Genomic DNA, 23,155 nt, shown 5'->3' on the forward strand with positions numbered 1-23,155 from the left:
ATGGACTTTTCCATGTTACAAAAGTTTCAAAGTTAATTGCTGTCACAAGGTGAGACACCATTAAAAAGGCTAACAAAACTTGCATAAATATTTGCAGTAGTTAAAACCCAACAAGTTTTTTTCTTTTCCGTATTTTGATTTTTCTCTAACAGAATAAGATAAATATTCCTCAATAAAAAGAACATTCATCTATTTAGCAAGGGGAAACTTTTTTTTTTCTTTTTTTTAAGAAATATTTACTACCTGTCAGGGAAGACCAGAACAGAGCAGGAGACCCCAGAGCGTTCGTACAATTCTTTATTTGGGGAAGCGTAAGGGTTAGCGGGAGACTTGATCAATCGTAGCGTGGGACGAAGGCAGGTCGAGTTTACCAGGACTGAAGAGAAGAACGTAGCGTGGACGGAAGCAGGTCGGATCGAAGGCAGACGGGCAGAATCAAGTAAACAACAATGCAGGTAATCGGGAGTGTCTTACGAATACAGGAGTAATCCTCAGACACCCATGTGTCGGTGTAGAATGCTTAAATAGCGAACATAACCCAATCAGAAGGCGCACTCCAGCGCGCCAGATGATTACCCCAGGTGGCTCCACTTAGGTAATCATGACAGAACCCCCCCCCTCAAGGGATGGCTCCAGAAAGCCCCCAGGAAAAAAAAAATAATAAATTTAACCCAAGACACGTCACAGGGAAACACAGGTAATCGGGGAACTATGTAACAGCACAGTACCTCTCAGAATCCTTCCGAATGGAGGAAGCCCCCTCCTCAGCATCCGAAGGGGCGGCAGAGGGTGGGTCCGGAGGGCAAACAGGAAGAATCAGGACCGGCAATTCAGACAGGACAGGCAGAATCAGATCAGGCAAGACAGGAGAGGCGGAGACAGAACAGGCAGAATCAGAACCAGCAAAAACAGGGCAAGCAGAATACGAACCGGCAAACAAAACAGGCAGAAAAGACAGAATCAGAACAGGCAGAATCAGGGCCGGCAGCGGAGTCGGAGTGGCAGGCCGGAGAGTCGGAGTCAGACGGGCAGGCTTGGGAGTGTCGCAGGCAGGCATGGGAGTGTCGCAGGCAGGCTTGGGAGTCGAACAGGCAGGCATGGGAGTCGAACAGGCAGGCATGGGAGTCGAACAGGCAGGCCTGAGACTCATTGCGCAGTCATAAGGCCGATTGGGTGACAGGGAAGGGGCCTTAGCTTTACTGAAGACTTCCCGTAGGTGGTTGTAACGAACTGGGACCTTGGACAGATTGGGTGAAGCTCTTATGGAAGTGGAGTGACCTGGGTAAGGAGCGGCTCGCAGACAGGTTTGGTGACAGTCCCTGCCCCATTCCAGTATTGACCCAGTGCGCCAGTCGAAATGGGGGTTGTGTTGGACTAACCATGGATGACCCAAAATGAGGGGTTGGCTCGGGGAGTGGAGTAAATGGAATCGGATCTTCTCTTGGTGATTTCCAGACAGCTGTAATTCTATGGGTTCAGTTATTTGAGACACGGTGCCTAACAGGTGACCATCTAAAGCCCGAGCAGATATCGGATTAGGAAGGGGTTTAACAGGTATTCCCATTTTGCGTGCGAGGGACAGATCAAGGATATTTACCTCAGCGCCAGAGTCAATCAGGGCTGGGAATGTCTGCGTAGAATCGGGGAGGAAGAGAGAAGCCTGGATAACGGGTCTAGCGTCTTTGGGAGCAGATACAAGGACTGAGTTCAATCGGACGCCCCTTACGTCCGACGAGCGTTGGCCTTTTACCGGACAGGTGGCCACGCGATGTCCCTTACCACCGCAGTATAAACATAATTGATTGACAAATCTTCGCCAGCGTTCCTCGGGGGAAAGAGAGACCCGGTCCACCTCCATCCTTTCTTCGTTGGGGATGACCGGGACCTGGTCCACCTCCATCCTTTCTACGATGGGGCTGAACAGAACCCGGGGGTTTGGTACATTATTAGCTTCTTGAACTTGCCTGGTGACGGATTGGCTGGGACCCTCCCTCTCTCGGCGTCTCGCCTGAACCCTACGGTCGATCCGGACGGTCAAGTCAATAGCTTCGTCAAGTGTTGCCGGAGGAGCGTGGGAGACTAATTCATCCTTGAGATAACCGGACAGACTGTGGAGGTAGGCGTCGACCAGCGCCTCTTCATTCCACTCACTTTGTGCTGCTAGCGTACGAAAGTCGACAGCAAAGTCGGCAATGGAACGTCTCCCCTGGCGGATGTTCATGATCGAGCGGGCCGCGTCGACCGATGAGGAACCAGAGTCAAAGACCTTAATCAGCTCTTGAGCCAAGAGGTTGAATGACTTGCACGCCGTAGCACCTCTCTCGTAGGCGGCCGTTCCCCAAAGACGCGCTCTTCCCGTGAGGTGATTAATGGCAAACGCTACCTTAGCTGCTTCCGTAGCAAAATTGCGGGGCTGGAGATCAAATATTAATCTACAATTTACTATGAATGGGCGGATCTGAGCGGGATCTCCCCCAAACTTTTCTGGCGAGCCCACTCGCGGCTCAGCGAATCCCGCGCTGAATGAACTGGGAAAGGCCGAAGGTGGCCGGTCAGTGTTGGGCGCCGATGAAGTGGCTTGATGGGTTATTACTTTGGAGAGATAGGACCAGTCCTGACCTAACAGATCCCACTCGAGCCGTAACTGACTCACTTGCTTAGCCAATTCCGCCACGTCGGAAATTACTTGCCGAACTGCACCTTCTAAAGGGGGATTGGGCTGCTGGTTCTGACTTTCATGGTCGTCAGGGGGCACTTGTACGAACGCGGGGTCCATTCTGGTCTGAGGATTCTGTCAGGGAAGACCAGAACAGAGCAGGAGACCCCAGAGCGTTCGTACAATTCTTTATTTGGGGAAGCGTAAGGGTTAGCGGGAGACGTGATCAATCGTAGCGTGGGACGAAGGCAGGTCGAGTTTACCAGGACTGAAGAGAAGATCGTAGCGTGGACGGAAGCAAGTCGGATCGAAGGCAGACGGGCAGAATCAAGTAAACAACAATGCAGGTAATCGGGAGTGTCTTACGAATACAGGAGTAATCCTCAGACACCCATGTCTCGGTGTAGAATGCTTAAATAGCGAACATAACCCAATCAGAAGGCGCACTCCAGCGCGCCAGATGATTACCCCAGGTGGCTCCACTTAGGTAATCATGACACTACCAAGATGAGCGAAACGATTTAACGTCTGCTAGATGTGGTGAATACCTATTTTAGGTATACCATTTTTCAAGAAGAATAAATTAAATATTTTGTAATTGGAATAATCAGAGTTTGCTGCCTAAAGAGAGATGGGCGCCGACAGGCTGTACTTGCTCGGGACACACCACAGGAAGGGGTGAATAGCAAAAACAAATTGACATTAAAACCAGGTAAAAAAAGTCCCCTTTTTCGATTCAAAGAGTTTTTGCATATTGATGTATGTTGTGTAAAATGTGCTATAAATCCATGTTTTGTTTTGTTTTTATAATAAATTGCAAAATGCATTTTTTTCAGGGATTCTGTGCTGTTGACTTTGTTGAGTTTGAAAAAGGTTAAAATTGTTTTGGATTTGATTTTTTTGTCAGATGATTTATAAATATGTTAATGTTTCCTGTGATTTTCAGTGTTAAAGTTTGAGTGTTAATATTTCTTTAGTTTTCCCCTTTTCAAGTCATTCACAATAATGAATAATACATGCTAATATATGGACCCCGCGACCCTGCTGAGGATAAGCGGTGCAGATAATGAATGAATATTATGGATTAATTGTCAAAAACAACCTGAAAAGCCATTTGGGAGCCGAAAGAGCAGACTCTTTATAATGAGCCATGCCGAAAAAGCTGGTTCTCTAAAAAGAATCGAAATTCCCATCTCTACAACTGACCATTTAGGTTGGATTAAATGTATTAAACTTACTTTATATTGTTTGCTGGTGATTGTTATTTTATACTATCATTTATTGTTTATTTTTGTTGCACTTCAAGTGAAGGATAAACGTGTTGCTGGTGAGGTTAGAACTACCTCCTGTTCTTCTCTATTCAACTGACTCGAAACACTTCTCAGAAAATTGCAAATTTTTTGGCATACAGCTTCTTTTTAATGTAACCAAAATAGGTCCCTTACTAATTCAGTTGCTTTTTGGAAGAAGTAGTGAGTAACTATTACAAATTCCTTTTTGAAGCAACGTGCCCAACACTGGTCATGACACACAAAAAGATTACACAAACGTCGATGCAGGGATAGATTGTTTCATTTATTTGAGAAAAGTTCAGCGTTTCAAATTCAGGTTCCTCTTTTGGCAATCAACCGCAAACGAAAAGTGTAAAAGTAGAAGACATTAATCCAGAAAAAGAAAGACACCGCTGATGTCGTGTAGTGTTCGATGAGACATCAAGACCATGGAAAAAGATGTCGGGAAATACGTGGTGTTGGTTTGTACGTCTTACATCACGCCGGTTTCACACACAAATGGAACAAGTGTGGAACAGTTCACGTCATCCCAGAAGTTGGCTGAAAAAACACACTCGGTTAACACATCCTTACGTAAAAGAAAACAATAAAGTAAAAACATACTGTTGGTTCCGGCGTTTGTTACGACGCAGTCATCAGTGGGAGTGACTGGGTCAGCTCCTTCGAAGGCATCAAACCCAGTAGTTGAACTATCGGTCCACACGAAAGTTCCCTCCTGGAAGTCACATTTGATTATGTTAGGTCTCAACAATATTTGCTTGGATTTTTACATAAACTCAAGCCTTACAGTAGTTCTGTCGTTGTAACCAATCCAGGCTCTTTGGGAGAGTCCGGCCTCGTAGTCAACCAAAGCCAGAACCACCACATGCTCGATTTGGTTCTGGAGGGAGGCTAGATTTCCACCGAGAGCTATGCAAATATTCTATATGGATAGAGCATGAAGCAATTCAGCATGAAGATTGGTTGAGATCATCCACGCAGTTATTTGGATTCTTACTTCTGCGGCCTGAAACGTTCTGTTGAAGCCCACAACTCTGAAGCAACGGCTATTCAATCGAGTCCAGCCCTTTGGACAAGAAGGAACTACAAAGGAATTTTTTTGAAAATCAAGTTACAGAGTCTTTTCCTGGCATGAATTATTCAAAAGTCAAAGTTACCTCTGACAAATTTCCCATCCGATAACTGTTGAAAGAAAAGCAAGCTCACTGTTAGAGGGCAATCACGAACGACACAAGCAAACTGACAACCTTAACACAATCTAAAATTTTCCCTTTCTAAATCTCAAATATTGTATTCACTTACGACTCCAGCCAACAGTGCGCTGAGCCCACACAGGAGAAGCAACGTACGAAGTGCCATCTGCGCAGAGAAAGACAAAAAATATGCTCTGATTGTACTTAACTATGATAATTTGTTTTTGTACATTGACAGCTAAGTCTTGCGAGGGAATTGTTAAATTTCCTGGAGTTACCTTTGTAGTCGTGAGGCTTGTTGAACAGCTACTCCGAGTGTGGCGAACGGGGCGCTCCTTTTATACGCTGGGTTGAGACGACACTCAGAATGTTGAGCGTGTCACTCCACTCACGTGACGCGTTCAACGGGTTCTCGGCCCTCGAGACTTCAAAAACTGACTTAGAACAGAATAGTTTGTTTTGTTGTGAATGGTTCTCTTTGGAGGGATGCACAGAATATTGTTGGAAAAAACATTTATCCATGCATTATATAATCAAATTTTATTCCCAACATTGTGGGCTCTGTTGTCTTTTAAAAGTATGAGACAGAGTAGGTGGCTTAGCAGATTCCCTTGTCCAAAGTTCCTCACTCCCAAAAGTCAGGAACTTTAGACAAAGGAACGGCGGCGTTGTTGAGAACGAGAAAAGGTTCTTTTTTGTTTTGATGGATGAGTTGAGTCTAAAGTTTGACGCCACACCGCTCTGTAAACATTTACATGGCGGCCTCGGGCTTGTTATCCTTAAGGCAAGCCAATACAACAAAAATGCGTTACTGAAACCATCAGCATGTTCTTGACCAGTGACATTAGAGGAAATAATTTGAGTCAAAACCACGCACCAAAATCTGACACGGCGTTGCTGTGTTAATGTTAATTGGACGGGCTCAGGTGTAATATTGTTTTGTATAACAACGTGCCAGACAGAGGTTTCTGAGACATATCAGCATGTTCCTGACCGATGACGTTTTGGCAATTAGGTTGAGTCCAAACCATGCGCTGCAATTTGATGCCATGTCGCTATGTTATCATTCATTTTTTGGACTAAGGCTGAGCATCGTTTTGGAAAAAAGATGGGCCCAAAAGTGATTTCTGGGAACCATCAGCATGTTCGTGACCCATAACGTTTTGGTAAATAAGTTGAGTTCAAACCATGAGTTAAAATTTAACGCTGTGGTGAAATTAATTGGATGGGTTCAAAATAATTATATTCTTGGAGAAATGACATGCCCAAAAGAGGTCCCTAGGACCGGTCAGCATGTCTGTGACCAGTGACATTTAAGTAATTGAATTAAGTCCCAAACATGAGCTAAAATTTGACGCCATTTTACTGTAATAGCATTAATTGGCCGTGCTCGGGCTGATTATCGCGTTGGAGAACCGACACGCCCTAAAAAGGCTCCTGGGACCAGTGAGCATGTTCCTGACTAGTTTCTGCCAACTTTGACCACATAAGTGCTGTTTGAGGTCGCGAGCCGCCTAAAACATTCCCGCAAGGGAGTGACAATCGTAGGTGGGCGCTATTAAAATACTCTAACATCACACCTTGAAATGTAACGAGCTTCATTTTGGAGTCACACCCAAGATGCATCTCCGGTGACGTCAAAGACCTTCATTTGCTAGGTATGCCACTTGTCCTGTCTAATTGACTCAACCTCAGCTGAAAATGTACCGACTGATCATGCTCCCATAGCAGGTGTGTCTGTTGGGGCGTAGTCTCTTCCTTGTTGTGAGTGAAGCTCATTAAGGGCCCAATTAGGCTCCACAATTTATATTTCTTATTGTTACTTTACTTCAAGTGTTCCAGACCAGCCAATTCTATGACTTTGCGTTTCAATTCTGATTCGTCTGCATGACCTGGCTCAACAAAAGACGGGAAGTGCTGGTCTTGAAAGTGTTCAACCTGTTAATAATCCTGTAAAATTCACCTAAAATCCAGATCCAAGATGTACCCAAAGTAAATCGAATACTGTTCTTGAACCGTTTAGCGAATTTGGACAGTTTTGGTCTCTCTGAAGTTTTGTCCCCAACTGAAATAAAAGCACTGCAAGTGCTACTAGCATTGAATAATCTAAGTTGGAACACACAGAAATAGAAGGTTTGTATTCTCACCTGTTTTTTTTTTTCCAATCTCATTCCTGCGGAAAAGTGTAGCATTGACATCTCAGCTGGAAAACAGTTGGGACAATAGAATAAAGGCTTACCTATTCCCAGGTCAAAGTTGATCACCATATGAAAAACTAAGCATTCGTATTTCACACGTTTTTCTAAGGGTATAGGTTTTTCCAGAAGGGGCCATTTGGAGACTCCAAAAGGACCAGTGACTGGTGACCTCATAGAGTCAGACGGCCCGCCGGCAAGGCTTTGAAAAATTAACAGGTTAAAGGATATTTACATCAGCCAACCCCTATATTTCCATTGTTTATACGCTGAGACAAAATTCCTTATCCTTATTATTTTGATAGTTGCTGCTTCTTGAGGTGCTCAAACGAACTAATCCTGTGATGAGTAACTCACGTTTCTATAGGTGCAAAACCAAATTAAATGAAAGGCAACTCAAAATGGTTTCTACCAATTGTAAATTGAAGAGGCCAGAACAAGTGTAAAAACATCCTTTTTAGATGTCAAAAATGGCCCAAAATACTCATTTTTGTCCTTCTCTGTGGTGGCAATTTTTAGAGCTGATCGTCATCCCTCAAGGATAATGAAATTGATGTTCAGCTAACACCGATCACAGTTCAACTCTTTCTTGAAGCAGAGCACCATTGGCCATCATCAATCTTTCGAAATGGCCGCCACCTGAGATGGATGCAAAAATGTGGATATTACTTCAAAAGTCTAGAAATAGAAATTTGTGATTTTTAAAAAAAAGAATTGGGAATTAACTTTACTTTGATCCAAGAGTAAAACAATCACAAGGCCAAATCTGATGTACATGTCTACATTCAGCAAGGTCGTGACCAGTAAAGAGCTTATGGAATAGATAACATAGGAGATAAATGGAAGGGAATTGAAAGAAAATGCAAATACAGACGGTGAGGGGGTCCAGGATAGGGAAAGAAGGCCCTGAGTTGTTTTGGTGAGATTGAAATGATGACTTGAGTTATATACCCAACTGAAAGAGATTTGGTAGGTCAAATCTGATATTTATATTAGTTTTGTTTTCATTATTTACTAAGATTCTGACAGATTTCCCAAGCCCAAAAAAGGACAAAAGATGTTAACAAGGCTATATGAACTAGACTTGGATATGGAAGACAATACTATTTGAACTATTAAAGCTAATTATATTAAAACAAACAAATTTTGGTGTACTCTCCGTGTATGTATGTATATGCATATATATTAAATATAGCTTTTACATTCAAACATTTAAAACGAACTATGTAAACAAATCACTACGTTGCTATCAATGTCAATAGAGACAAGTCTAATCAAGTCATGTCATGTTCATTTGTATAGCCCTTAATCACAAGGGCTGCACAGACCACAGATTCTTGCAAACTACAGACTATTGTCACACCATTCCCAGATCTAAAAAAAACATGAGAGCAAGGAAAAATTCAAAAACCTCAATTTAAGGAAAATGAAGAAACCTTGAGAAGGGACCGCACATGAGGTAATCCCCCTTCCAGGATGGCCAGGCTGCAACCGATGTTGCAACAACAAACAATACACATATATTGTCAACATGAAATATAGGTCATTCATAATCTAAATCATATAAGTGTGTTTTAAGCCTAGATTTAAACAGTTCTACTGAGGTTGCAGATCGAATCTCAGGTGACAGAGCATTCCACAGCACCGGAGCCCGAATGGAGAACGCTATCGAACCAGCAGATCTCTTCTTGGCTCTTGGGAATACTAGTAGACCAGCAATTCTACAATTCTAACTCACATTAAACTGACTTACAAACATTTAATGGAGAGCTAGGCTATTGTATCAAAGAAAGCAGAGTATTTTAAAATGAAAACTCATACGAAATACAAATCACAATCCGTTACCAGGTCAAGAGAAACGCCATCACAAATCCTCATAATTGCAACGCTGGGTTTATAGATCTACTACCGAAGTAACCTAATTGTCTTTATGGTGATGTTTGTAGTCAATTTTGCCCATTTTAAGGAGAATTTTACTTATTAAGTGAACAGTAAATCTTTATCTTTCATTATCCGCCTAATCAATAAACATGTATTTTTCCCATTTTATGAGGGAAATGGGTTACAAATATAAACAATTGAAAATGTAATAACACTCAAAAAGCAAAAAATAAATAAATCCGTAAATGTTTTATTTTTATTTTTTCAGTGTAAAAATGTAGTTGCCTTATTAATAGGAGACGTGGGGGGGACATCATTCTTAAATATCAAACACCTCTAAAATTCCAGCAAAAAAAAAAAATCACGAAACATTGAACTGTAATAAAAGACGCAAACAAAACAAATAAATAAATCCTACCCAATTTCAGAAAACCTTCCGCATGTCGCAAAGTATTTTCCGAATCAAGTCAAGATTTACTCATTTTCCGAAGCACACGCCGATATTTAAGAGATTTTTAATGCATGTTATTATGCAACATTTCTGGATTTGTTTCCATATCCGAGTTGGGGCATATGTAGAATAGAATAGAATAGAATAGAATAGAATAGAATATACCTTAGTTGTCATTGTTACAAAATGGGTTGAACATATTGTGACAACGAAATTGGACGTGACACTCCAGTATCACATTTAACAGTGAGGATAAAAGAAAACAAAGTAGGTAAAGGAACAAAGAAGATAAGGTTGTAATTTACACAATATAAAGGAACAAAGAAGATAAGGGTTATAATTTACACAATATTTACACAAGAAATGTGGGCATGTAGGATGTTACATTCATCCATCCATACATACATAGTAGGAAGAGTAAGATCTGTTAAATCTCTGGGTTTTTATTTCTGTATTTATTTGTATTTTTTTTTTTATAGGTTTAAGAAAAATATTTTTTTAGTAGATGTGCTTCATGGTTCAAACATATTTATTGCAATTTTGCCTTTGCAGCTTTGAAAAACTGGTTTTGGTTTGGGAAAAAAACGATATTCTGAATAATTCTTTCTTAATATTTTTTTATCAGAATGACATCTGTAGAAAGTGCCTTGCAGCTTTAGAATAAGTTAAATTGTCTTTAAGATTCGTGTGCTTCATTTGAAGTATTCGTATATGTGCTTTTCATTTAAAGAACATATACTAGGTTGGCCATCTAGAAAAAAAAAACACACACACACAAACAAACAAACAAACAAATGCATTGATCAAGTCCTTCATTTATTGCAGATAACCCTTCCACCTTCCAAATTTGATTGCCATCAAGAGAAACTGAACCGCGTAAAAAGATAAAAGAGATAAAGAGACAATTGGGAATCTGCTATTGTTGTAAGTAGATTCTCAAGACGTTAGAAAAAACATTCTTCTGGACTCATGTGGTGGCACTTAGGTAGATCAGTGACGGTGGGCATCTTTGACACAAACAGAGTAATTCAAATCCGTGCATTGGTCGTCGTTCCAGCCTTGGGCTGTAGAGAGGAAGAGACCGTATTAGAAAAGCACACTTCAGCTGTGCCAGCGCGTGGGATTCACTTGCCGGTTAAAAATAAGATAAATAAAAATGACTTACGTGAGTCGTCGATCTCAACGCAATCTTCGTTTTCAAAGTTGTCCGGCTGTGTGGGTAGCCAATCGTTGAACTCGAATGCTGAGCCGTCAGTCCACAAGAATTTGCCCTCCTGGAATGGTGTTGCATGTTACAGTGTGATCATCACGCATCTTGGGGGGGGGCATTTGTAGTGGCATACTAAAATGGTGAATGTGTCACCTGGATGGCATCATGGAGTCCAATCCAGGTGTCCCTGATTTCATCAAACTCTGCCCGGATCAGCTCAGTAACCAAAGCATTTTCCTTTGCGTCGAGGACAGAGGCCAGATTCCCGCCTTTGAGTATGCACACATGCTAATGGAAGGAAACGGCCAAGGTTTAACATTTATAACCAAGCGATTTAAAAGTGATCAAATTTCGGATCCCAACTCCCATACCTCAGCATCGACAAAGGTTCTCCTCTGTGGGACGAAAACAAAGCAGTACTCATCCAACTGAGTCCATCCCTTAGGACAATAAGTCACTGCAAGACAAAAGTTCTTTTTAGAAAACAACACAATCTGGTGTCAAATCCTAGTCAGGAGTAAGACAAACCTTCGGGGATGGCCCACTGTTGGAAAGGAAGAAAATAAAACAAGTTAAAACTGGATATGGAGCTAAGACGTGGAGAAAGCGAGCACAAGATTCGGACTTACGACGCCAGCCAAGACTCCGCAGAGGAGAAACGCGGTGCGAAGAGCGATTGCCATCTGTCCAGCCACAGAAAGAAAGAACACACTCTAAATTTTATAGTCCCACTTGAATTTGCAGACGTAGCTTTGAACTTTTTTTTTTTTGGTGTAATTTGGTGTCAAGCTGTGTGCTGTTTACCTCTGCAGTTCTGATGCTTGATGCTGAGCCGATGTGCTGTCAGCGAAGAGCTCTGAAGCTTTTATAGCGTGCTTTGACGCAACTTCGGAATGCTGGACGTGTCAATCTCAACAATGTCAGGTGAGGCGTCGGGCAAGTCTGCGCTCCACCCATATTTAGAACGTCAACTCTTAAAGTACAAGGCCGTTCTCCAATTAATGTGGCGGATTCCGCTCAACGTTTTAGGTTTTGGTGCCATTTTTTCAGGTGTTTTGTTGCGCTGAATGTTTTGTTTAAGTCTGTCTTGATCTTGAGAGGTTATCGAGTGTTTGCATTTATGGAAACTCAATGAAAATTATGTATCCTTGTTTGTTTGTTTTCGGATGAAACGGTTAGCTTCCTTCAGATTTAATGGGCTACGGTCACAAGGGTGAGGTATGAGCGCAACATAAGAGGAAATGTTCGGCTTCAATACACTCAAGCACTTGCTTAATTAGTTAAATGACTCCTTTGGAATCAGGAGAATGATAAGTGACAGCAGTGTGACTTAGACGTGATGGGAAAACATCTATTTCTCAAGGACAGTGCATATTTTGTAGTGCCATGGAAAATAGTTATTGGTTAATCCCTATGGAAGGACAAATTCCCAACAAGAAAAACTGTGCTTGAGACTACTGCCACATTATTAACTTCCAATTTGGAATCTCGGCTACTGTTCTCTCTCCCATTGGCAACCTGGAATCAGATTTTTATTGTTAAAAGATTACCGGTCAGCGGCTTTCCACATCTCCCCAATGTGTTTCTTAAAAGCAGATCATTCTATTCCTTTTCACTTTTTTTTTCATATTCGCTGAAAAGAATAAAACTTAAAATCCTCAAATGAATTGATTATTTTTAAGGATATTTTTTTTAACAATTAGTTCTAGGAAAATAGATAAAATATTGGAATCATTGGATCACTTTATTGCTCATTTTTGGTGTTATTTTACTTATATTTCCATCAATCCATATCTATATCAAGTAAATCAATGTTTAGTTCACCAAAGGAATAAACACCAAATGAATAAATGTAATGTATTTTCCTAAAAGCAGATCATTTTACTCATTATTAACATCTTATTTCATGTTCTGCAATCTTTAACTTATCTTTAAATGAGAAAAGTAATGCTTAAAATCAGCAAATTATCTGGTAAGATTTGATCATCTTTTAATTATTTTCATAACTTATAGGAAAATAGATTTAGATTTAATATTTGAAAATCCTTTTATTGTTCATGTTTTGTATTATTAAATCATAAGTTAATTCCCATATCAAGAAAAAACATTATTGGTTTACTAAAGGAATAAAAACAAAATGGAAACAATTGATCTCAGCTTCATTTCACTCTTTTACAGTCTCTATTTTCAATACCTACAACATTTTACTTGTTTTCAACTAAGAAAAATACTCCTTAAAATAAGCAAATTATTTCCTATGATTTTCTTATTTTTTTCTGTATTTTTACAATGTAGTTTTAGGAAAATAAGATACACAAAATGTTCATTTTGGTATTATTTTGCCCAATTTTTAGTAGTTTACTAAAATTATTGTCAAAATGAGTGGTAAGAAAAAGTGAAATCAACGGTTAATTCACTTTTGTTGTTCATTGATTAAAATGTGGGTGTCTCAAGACAAAGTTTAAAGGAGTAAACACCAAATGTCTTTATTTTCTTGAATATAGATCATTTTTATTTTTTTCTGTTTCACTTTTTGTTTTATTTCTAGTTATCCAAGATACTTTTGACTTTTTTTCAAGTAAGAAAAATATTGCTTAAAATTATCTGATGAGGCGGTTAAGAAAACTATTGGAAGATAATTTTATTGCTCATTTTTTGTATTATTGTACTGCTTTTACCGAAAAAAAATATTTAGAAAAATACCAAGGTTAAGAAAATGTTTTCTTCGTTAATAAAAATAATTCTTAGAAATAAAAGGGTAAAATTAGCTAAAATAATTCTCAAAATTAGCAACTCCCTCTGCCAATAAGAGATGTAACAGTATCTCTTTATTTTGCTTGTTCTTTCCTACTTTCCCTCTCGTTCTGTCTTTCTCTTTTTTTCTTTCTTTCTTTCCTTCTTTCTATCTTTCTTTATTTCTTTCTTTTTCTTTTTCTTGACCTTTTCTTACTTTTTTCTTTCTTTTTTCTTTTGCTTCCTCTCTCTGGTTCTTACTCTCCCTTGGTCTTTTTATCTTTTGCTCTTCTGTAATTCTTTTTCTCTATCTGTCAATTTCTTTATCCCTTTCAGTCTTTCTCTTTATTTTTTATTTCTCTATTTCTTTAGCTTTTTCTTCTTTTGTTCATTTTCTTTCTTTTTTTTCTATTGTTTACAGCCCTTCGAGACTTATTGTGATTAAGGGCTATACAAATAAACATGACTTGACTTGACTTAGAAAGTGCTTAGCAATAACATTCTAAGGAGTACAAATTGAATGAATATTCTTAATCTATTTTTCGGAGTACATCATAAAAACGCTCTTTTTGCTAATGCCAGTTCTGTTATTGAAATTATTAAATCACAGCTAATTTATGAAATGGCCTATTGAATTTTAGCTATGTCTTTCCCCTGGAATCACAACGAACTATATCGATTACTATATTGAGATTTTTATTTCAGGGGTACAAACGTGTTTGACCCAAGATGTGCTTCATATAATTTGACCAAAACGTGACACTGGCTTTAATTTAAGAAGCTGTGGAGAAGAGTATACGATAAAAAGCATAAAATAAAAATCAAGGAGTTGATTGAAAACATACAGAGACTAATCAACGCAGCCCCGACGATCATTGGATGCCCAATGCCCAGATTAGACTCTCCCGGCTTGCCATCAACATTAATAAAGACTCATTCCACCCAGGCCACCACCTCTTTGACCTGTTACCCTCTGGTAAGTGCTGCGGGTCCTCATACAAGGACAAATTGGCTTCAGGACAGCTTCTTCCCTAGGGCCATCGCTAGCCTAAGCGAGTGCACCAAACTGTGAAAATAAATAACTAAATTTTCGGGGGGGATTTTGTCATTTGCAAATGTTATTGCACTATTTTCTTTGCACCATTGGCACAAAGCACTATTCCTTTTTTGTAATTTTCTTGGAAAAAGGTTATTTAGTGGTTGACTGAGTCTATATAACCCTACTTTCTAGTAATAACACAGTAATAACATTGTAAAAACATGACAAGTTGTTATTTTAGGATATCAAACTGGGTGCCTTTTGTGCTAACTAGTATAAAAAAGTAGTTCTTAGCTTGGAAAGGCTTGGAGACCTCTGCTTTCAAGTCGATATTACATGTTTACCCTGGAGTGCCATGTCTAATCTTGTCGCACAGTGTTTACTACGTTGTTATTCAATTCAATTCCATAGTTCTACATAAACTACATGATCAACCTGAAAGCCTAGAAAAAAAGACAGAAGGTTCCATTTTTTGGGGAAAATATTACAAGTTAATGGCGTTGGCACGGGTGTATAAAGATTGGAGTGGTTTGAGAACATGAACAATGAAGGCTTTCAGAAAATCATTTGGGGTTCAGCGGATGTGTTGCACCTTCAAAGGATGGGCTTGGTCTTGAGGTGAGTCAGGTGAAGTCCAATTAAGTTCTGCCCTAATGAATCATTGCCAAGAGCAGCCAGGGCCTGACGAAAAAACGACAACTCGCCCAACGAGTTGGATGAAGCTAGCTAGCAAATTACGTTAAATCTTCGTAATTGAAGGCACACCCAACATAAATGAATTCCAAAGAACATCTGCGAAAGCTCAGCGCTTCAACCTGAACCTGAAACGTCAATGATGCTCGGTGGCTTGGTATGTTACTTGTCCTGTTCAACTACGCCAACCAATTTGCGCTCCTCATAGAACCTGTTGAAGCTCTCCCGAGGCGTGCGTGGGTGAAAAGCGAGAAGCAGACTGAACGGCATCTTTGGTTTTTCCATTGGTGGGCCGTCAGGACCTGCAAAGCCTTCTCTGCCGGCCAAAGAAATATCTGTATCAAGTGATTTAATTACTGTCAGTGTTGGGAATAAAGCCATTATAAATAGCGCCACATAATGGCGTCATTTTTTTCAGTAACGGGGTAATAGGGTTAGGGTCCTATTGTTATGGGTTTTAATGCACAAAAAATGCGTTTATTCGAGGAACTCCTTGCCCTGAAGAATTCTCGTGCCGGTGTGATGAGGGGGCCCTATCGGGGATACAGAGCCGGAGCTAGCTAAGCGGCTAGCGGCGTTATAAGTCTTTGGTACTGTCCGTAATCATGGTAAATGTGAACTCTCTACCAAATAAGACCGACGAACTGCCTGTGCTGGTGAAAAAAATCAAAGTGCACAGGGAGTGCAGTTTGCTGTATTTTACGGAAACGTGGCTCACGTCTAGCATCCCGGACGCTAACGTGGCGCTACCCGGAGTTACCCTGAGCTATCCGGCTTCAGCACTGTTAGACAGAGACACGAAAGCCTGCGGGAAGCGGAGAGGAAGTGGTGTATCCCTGGGCACAAAGATTTCCATCTGCTGCAGGGACGTCAAACTTTTGGACTAGCGTGTGACGTCATCCACACCGCTGTGGCTAAACTACAACAAAGCACCCCTAGGGCATCCTGCTCATCTGTTAATAAACAACAAAGGAGACTGCTGGAACTGTGAATTTCCCAACAGGGATGAATAAAGTATCTATCTATCTATCTATCTATCTATCTATCTATCTATCTATCTATCTATCTATCTATCTATCTATCTATCTGTCTATCTGTCTGTCTGTCTGTCTGTCTAATATGACTAATCCACTGTTACTGGCGGTCAGAAGTTTGCGTTACATACGTTTTTACTTACATTTTCGTGCGTGTTTACGTACGTTTTTGATTGTGTTTATGTATGTTTCCAGGCGTTTTACATGCGTTTACTGTTAATATTCTTTGCACTTCAAGTGTAGGATAAATCTGTTGCTTGTGAAGTGCAATAAATATTACAAGGATCTATAACACAACAACTTTTCTATCCTTCTCTACTCAACTGATTCAAATACTGCTCAGAATGTTTTCAAATTCTTTGACATATAGTAACTTTTTTTAACGTAACAAAAATAGTTACTTTTCCCGGTAACTAGTTACTTTTACTATGGAGTAATTAAAATTACTAACTCAGTTAGTTTTTGGAGGAAGTTGTGAGTAATTATAACTAATTACTTTTTTAAGGTAATATGCCTAATATTGATTACTGTGTATTTTGTCCATGAATACTGAATATTAAATAATTCCAAATGGTTTGTCAGCTTCCTTTCATCGCTATTCTCCCCTGGTTTTACTGCTTTTAGATGTTTTCCTTATTATTTAAGACTTTAACCGATCACATTTCAGCCATTACTTGTTGCCAGTGTAAATCTTCCGGGAGGCCTTCACAAATAATTCTGAAGGCCATGAGCAAAAGTATCAGTTATTTGATAAGGCTGTGGATATGGCCAATTAGATTTCGAGTTGGTGACATAAACTTACTGTTCAGTGTCATGTTATAAAAAAAATTGTTAGTGGTGTGCCACAAATTTTTCCAATGTAAGAAACATGCCCTGGCTCAAAAAAGGTTTAAAAACACTATTTTATACTAAGCAACTTTAATGTGAAGCAACTCAGAATCTCTGAAATACACACATCAAAATGTCAATTTAAAATATTGACTGACCTGAGTGGTTAGCGTATTCACAGCACATTTCTGAGGTCATGGTTTTAAATTCAGCTACCAGCCTTCCTGTGCAGGTTTTGCATGTTCTCCCTGTGCTCGCATTGGTTTTATTCGAGCACTCTGATTTACTCCCACTGCATGTCATATTAATTGGCCGGACAAAATTGTCCCTAGATGTGAATGAGTGAGTGAGTTGTCTGTCTCTGTGTGCCCTGCGACTGGCTGGCAACCAGTTCAGGGTTTCCCTTGCCAACTGTCAAAAGGTTCCTGTGATGGGCTCCAGTGCCCATGCAAACCTACCAAGGATAAGCTGTGCAAAAATGGGATTGATGGACTTTTCAGTGCAACAACAATTTAACTATGAAATACAAAAATAAATGTTATATTTGTTATGTAAAACACATTATCCCTGAAACATAACTTTAAATATTTATAGATATCTTTATTGTTTTTTGTATAAAAAAAGATAAAATACAAATAAAAATGTAACCTTTTCATACTAGACAAATATGAAGCCAACAATATAGAATCCCTAACAAAGAAAATGCATATTGACCAATCGCAAGAAAAAAAAGCGTCTCGAAGAAAACCAGGCCTTGATTTGTAGGGAGCTGGTTCCTGTTGTTTACTTCCAAGAGCTAGCTCATACAGCTGGTTCTTTTGTGAACGACACACAACTGAAGGCCATCATTGAAGGCGTAGGTGTGAAATGCACGGCCCATTAATGGGTTTTTCAAACATTTTGTTTACAGTATCCCTACAATTTCTAATTTGTTCAGATACTTCATGATGGTTACAAAGAGTTTCTTTAACGGTGTTAGCGTGTTGTTTGTACCCATTGTGGCAACATAAAAGAACAAATTTGGGAAAAAAAAAACAGTTTTAACACATATCACTCCAGAATAAACACATCATAATATACTTTAATGTGAAAAAATAGATAAAAAGATCAGGATAAATGGGCAAACATATTTACAAGACAGTGCTTGGAGACTGACCTCTTAACACAGCCCAGAAGACATTGCCGGGTTGCGTTACCGTCGCAGAGCCATCTACATAATAAAAGACTTTCCCCACCCTGGCAACCACCTCTGGTAGGCGTTACAGGTCCATCAAAACAAGGACAAACAGGCTCAGACACTGCTTCTTCCCCAGGGCCATCACCACCCTATAGGAGCTCTTAAAACTGTGAAAACATCTTATAATTTATTTTGGATTTTTCTCTTGTTGTTGCTGTTAAATGTGATTGTATTTATTTTTGTTGCACCATTGTTATGATGCACTATTCTTTATATCCACAAACACTGCATTATTATTCTAACTTAGGCCAGTCTGTAAGCACTACCTTGAAAATATTTTTTCTGTTTTTTATCCTAATAGTCGTTTTTTTTCTCTTTAAAGTCTTTATTACATGTTTACCCTGGAGTGCCATGTCTAATCTCATTGCATACAATGTTTTTACAACGCTGATGTCAATGGCAATAAAGACAATTCTCTTCTAGTATTCCATACCTGTCAACCTGTACGTTTTTGCCGTACAAAGTACGTTTATTATGCATTTTAAGACGTGTACGATGTACAAGAAAATCTGTACGGAAAATCGCAAATTTGTCAATGATGTGTACCATCCGGTATACACCGACTGTGACGAAACGGCAAATCAATCAAGTCAAACGAGTTCGCCGCGGAAGCTTCTATCTCTGTATTGTTTTTTTTTCGTTGCAAACAAAGCGAGCGGTTTGATGCTACTGTGCGCATGCATCTGCCGTCCCGGATTTCAGGTGGAAGTTATGTAGTGAAAGGAAGTCCGTCTCTTTTTAGAGAACCGGCTTTTTCGGCTCAACTTATTATACTTGCTTTGATGCATTATACTACGAATTATTATGTTGTATAAAGAAGTTGAGAACAAAGCAAGTATAAAAAGAGAAAATGAAAAAAGACAGGTTTGTGATTATCCCATTAATCAGTATATTACCAACAATAATTTAATGCAGAAAATGAATTAATTATTTGAATAAGAAAATGTATTATTCTACTTAATTATATTTGCATGTATTTTTTCCTTTTACGGTGACCGTCCAAGCTACTTAACTTTTGAACCTTTTTTATACTAAACCTCATTCATGTCGAGCAACTCAGGATCTCAAAACAAAATGTTAATTAACAATATATATGATATAACACATGTACAATATAACATTTTAAACTACATAAATAAACACGTTTGAAAAAAAAATATGCTGTAAGATTATTTTGTATTTTGTAGGGGAAAATACAACATTTTGTAAGGGCATGGAGCCGTGGAGGTTGACAGGTATGATATTCCGACACCCCAAAAACATCGTAAATTCTCTGAAAATCCCAGCGAGAATAGCAATTCTGCAACGTTCAAATTAACAGAAAATAGTGAAATATTTTGAAATAGTACTGAGGTTACCACAGAGGCTCTTTTTAAGAATTAGTAAACATCACAATATTGTAGGAAAAACTGTACTAGCCGTCAGTGCATGTTTTATTTATGGTAAGGTGAACAAACGTGATATTTTTTGTGGTCTTCAATGTCAGTGATGAGGTTTGAAGATTTTGGCCTGAGCCAGCGAAAAACTGAAATGTTGCCTGGCACATACAGAAATAGTAAATCTCGTAAGTTACGTAAACAAAAACTCCGTTCTCATAAAGGGCTCGAGCAGATTTTCTGGCATTTCCTGATTTTGTGCCAATTTGGCAGTGCTTGATGTGAGCATGACGAGCGTGAGTCGATTGATTAATTCCTGACAGATCGCCAGTCTTAAGTTAAACCTTCTCTGACTAGCTCTAAATATTGGCGTAGCTGATCAAAAATAATTCATGGTTAGTTTTATCAGGGAGATGGTTCGCTTTGCTCCGCATACATCCGCGTTTATATCGTCGTTCTTTGATTCATAAATATGATTTTAGCGTGCATCAAAGAACTCCTTTGTCACTATGTACTTCCCTTTAATGAATGCATAATCATTTTTATTCTTAGCACTATTCATCCAGGAGTACAATAGCGTTGGGTGGAGAACAAACCATGGTTGATTATCAAATACACTCAAAATTGTAGTTTTGATAAACATAACGTGGTATTCTTTTAATATTAACAAGTTTTTATTTATCATGTAATAATACATTTATAGTGCTTTTGTTAAATCCAGGTTGTTTGGTAGAAGGCCGGTTTGCTCAGAAATTTTTGCTTAACCACCATTTGTGAAAAGGTTTTGAGTCATCACTCTCTTTGAGCACAATGATGAATAGTGAATAGACTGCATTTATATCGCGCTTTACCAGTCTCTGAGGATCTCCAAAGCGATTTTCAATACAATTCACACCTTACCTATTCACACCCACTAATATCAGTCAGCCATGCGAGCCATGCATATCGGAGAAATTAGGGGTTCGGTGTCATGCCAAAGGGCACTTTGACATTTAACCCCGGGGAGCTGGTACTCGAGCCTGTGACTACTTTGGTCTCAAGAAGACCGATCTACCTTCTTAGCTACTTAGCCATATGTATATGCAAAATAGTATTTCCGACGTTCCTGTACTGAACACAATGCATCAAAATTTAGCTGCGAGGGATGTAGCCATTTTTTTGAGTTAAGTGGCAAGGTTGTCAGGTAAACTCAATTGAATAACTCAATAATATATTTGCCAAACATTTCAGATTTTTTTTTATAATCTCTGTCTTTAAATACAATGGTTCAATTGACTTTTTTAAATTATATTTTTTAATAAATAAATCTGGATAAATTTATTGAATAATGTTATACAGTTAAATCTCAGGAATCATATAAAATGCTGGTCAGTTATTGGTTTGTGTCACAGCATTGGGAAAATGCTGATATACAATTGGCTGAACTACCTGCAACAATTCCTTCTTTTCATTTAGTTCAAAATCTTGTATCCTTCGAAAAGACTTGCGAGTTGGTGATACAATACTGTGTTTTTTTTACTGTATATATTGCAGTAATGCTAAAGTAACAAGCAAAAAATGGAAATAATGGAAACAAAGCTTTTGATTATCAAGAAATGCAAAAAAAGGCACACTAAATTCCATGACCTTGGCCAATCGACAAAAAGCAAAATTCAGCACTGTCTCGCCTCAGCGTCCAGAGCTTTCAATCACACAAGTTAGTGCAATACAAAATGAATGAATGAAACTTTATTTTGAACATTAAAAAAAAAAAACAGGACAAAAACAATGACTCAACGACAAAAACAATGTTAACATAACATGTACGAAAAGGGGTAGTAAGAAGCAGACGCTTATTTTCCCCACCCATTCATCTTCCTTATTAATTACATTTCACAAATAGCTCCTCTTTTGTGTCTACTGCGTCAATAACAGCCATTGCTGCTGATCTGTTTGCTCTAAAACCATATTGACTTTCATTAATCAATTTATGTTTATCTATACATTTTTTTAGTCTATTATTGTAAAGTTTCTCTCATATTTTAGAGACTTAAGAAACTTCTTTTAGAGACTTAAGAGAGATCCCGGTCCCTAGTTTGTAAAGATTTTTGTATATTGGTATAACTTTTACTATTTTCATTTGATTTGGAAATGTCACTGTTAGAAATGATAGATTACATATGCAAGTTAATGGTTTCACAACGCTATGTAGAATTTGCTTAACTAGTACCATATCGATATCAAAACAATCCATAGACGTTTTGTTTTTACAGTTGTTTACCACGTCTAAGATCTCTGATTCTGAACTCTGAACCCGAGACAAAAACATGGTACTTGAGTTAATTCTTATCAGTGACTCAAATTGCTTACGACTGAGCTCTGGGATATTTGCAGCTAGCTAGCTCTGGATCAACATTTACAAAAAAACCGATTGAAATTCTCCACAATTTGATTTAAATTATAATTTTCACTGTTCTTATTAAAAAAAAATTAGTTTGGATATGCATTACTTACATTCTTTCCTTTTATAATACTATTTAATATTTCCCAAATACCTTTGATGTTACTTTTGTGATTATGTACTAAATTGGTATCATATAATGTCTTGCTAGCTCTTATTATTCCTGTCAATTTGTTTTTATACGTTTTATATCGGGATTCGGCTTCCTCAGTTCTTAGTTTAATACATTTTCTATGTATATAAGGTGTTTTTCTTCTTACAAGCATTGTATAAACCCTTAGTTATCCATGTATCCTTTACAGATTTATTCTTAATAATAGTTTGTCTCATCGGAAAGTTTTTGCTATACTCTTTGGTGAATATTTCCAAAAATATGTCAAACGCACTATCTACATCATGTGTACCATGTATAGCATTCCAGTTTTGTTTAACTAAGTCCTAATAGAGTGATATATCTCTTAAGTTCTAACTCATTTGTAAATATATTACATAGTTGATTCTTGTCTAGTAACGTTTTCATCATACACTGTAAATACTGGTAGGTGATCAGAAATATCACAAATCAGTAATCCGCTGATGTTAGTAAATTCAATATTATTTGTAAATATATTCTCAATGAGTGTTGCACTGTGTGAAGTAATTCTACTAGGTTTTAATATAGTTGGGTATAAAGTCATTCTGTACATTATATTATTTTTTTTATCACTATTTTTATGTTTGTTTGGATTCATTAGATGTAAGTTGAAATCTCCACGGATGAATAGTGTTTTGTTGCTTATTGTTGATTTTTTTTTCAGCCCAGTTTGTGAAGGTTTCAAGATTTGAGCCCGGTGATAAATATACACAACTGACTATAATGTTTCTCCTTTTTTCATTTATAATTTCTGTTGTAGACAT

At 38.5% G+C, this 23,155-nt stretch overlaps 2 protein-coding genes across 2 annotated transcripts; both read right to left on the reverse strand.

Annotated features, from left to right (window-relative positions):
* Positions 1–4,212: 4,212 nt before the first annotated feature.
* Positions 4,213–6,857, reverse strand: LOC148370351 (galactose-specific lectin nattectin-like). Its single transcript, XM_088330115.1, has 8 exons — positions 6,722–6,857; positions 5,420–5,579; positions 5,251–5,307; positions 5,106–5,130; positions 4,946–5,031; positions 4,736–4,870; positions 4,552–4,663; positions 4,213–4,488 (listed from the first exon to the last, which is right to left on the reverse strand). The coding sequence occupies exons 3-8, from the start codon at positions 5,305–5,307 to the stop codon at positions 4,421–4,423; spliced, it is 483 nt and encodes a 160-aa protein (XP_088186241.1). The 5' UTR covers positions 5,420–5,579; positions 6,722–6,857; the 3' UTR covers positions 4,213–4,420.
* Positions 6,858–10,463: 3,606 nt separating this feature from the next.
* Positions 10,464–11,812, reverse strand: LOC148370352 (galactose-specific lectin nattectin-like). The gene is made up of 7 exons (XM_088330116.1): positions 11,683–11,812; positions 11,508–11,561; positions 11,407–11,422; positions 11,250–11,335; positions 11,032–11,166; positions 10,834–10,942; positions 10,464–10,732 (listed from the first exon to the last, which is right to left on the reverse strand). The coding sequence occupies exons 2-7, from the start codon at positions 11,559–11,561 to the stop codon at positions 10,659–10,661; spliced, it is 474 nt and encodes a 157-aa protein (XP_088186242.1). The 5' UTR covers positions 11,683–11,812; the 3' UTR covers positions 10,464–10,658.
* Between the last annotated feature and the right edge of the window lie 11,343 nt (positions 11,813–23,155).

This window comes from Urocampus carinirostris, chromosome 3 (genome assembly GCF_059441175.1).
Source record: "Urocampus carinirostris isolate Australia breed hairy pipefish chromosome 3, RoL_Ucar_1.0, whole genome shotgun sequence".
In the NCBI taxonomy this organism is placed as follows: domain Eukaryota; kingdom Metazoa; phylum Chordata; class Actinopteri; order Syngnathiformes; family Syngnathidae; genus Urocampus; species Urocampus carinirostris.

Excerpts from the sequence above, each read along its gene's own strand:
- LOC148370351 (XM_088330115.1), bottom strand. The coding sequence starts at position 5,307 with ATGGCACTTCGTACGTTGCTTCTCCTGTGTGGGCTCAGCGCACTGTTG. Across the intron at positions 4,664-4,735 it reads GTTACAACGACAGAACTACT|GAGGGAACTTTCGTGTGGAC; the intron begins GTAAGGCTTGAG and ends TGTGACTTCCAG. Across the intron at positions 4,489-4,551 it reads AACAAACGCCGGAACCAACA|CCAACTTCTGGGATGACGTG; the intron begins GTATGTTTTTAC and ends GTGTTTTTTCAG.
- LOC148370352 (XM_088330116.1), bottom strand. The coding sequence starts at position 11,561 with ATGGCAATCGCTCTTCGCACCGCGTTTCTCCTCTGCGGAGTCTTGGCT. Across the intron at positions 11,167-11,249 it reads GAACCTTTGTCGATGCTGAG|CATGTGTGCATACTCAAAGG; the intron begins GTATGGGAGTTG and ends TCCTTCCATTAG. Across the intron at positions 10,733-10,833 it reads CGTTGAGATCGACGACTCAC|CCCAAGGCTGGAACGACGAC; the intron begins GTAAGTCATTTT and ends TCCTCTCTACAG.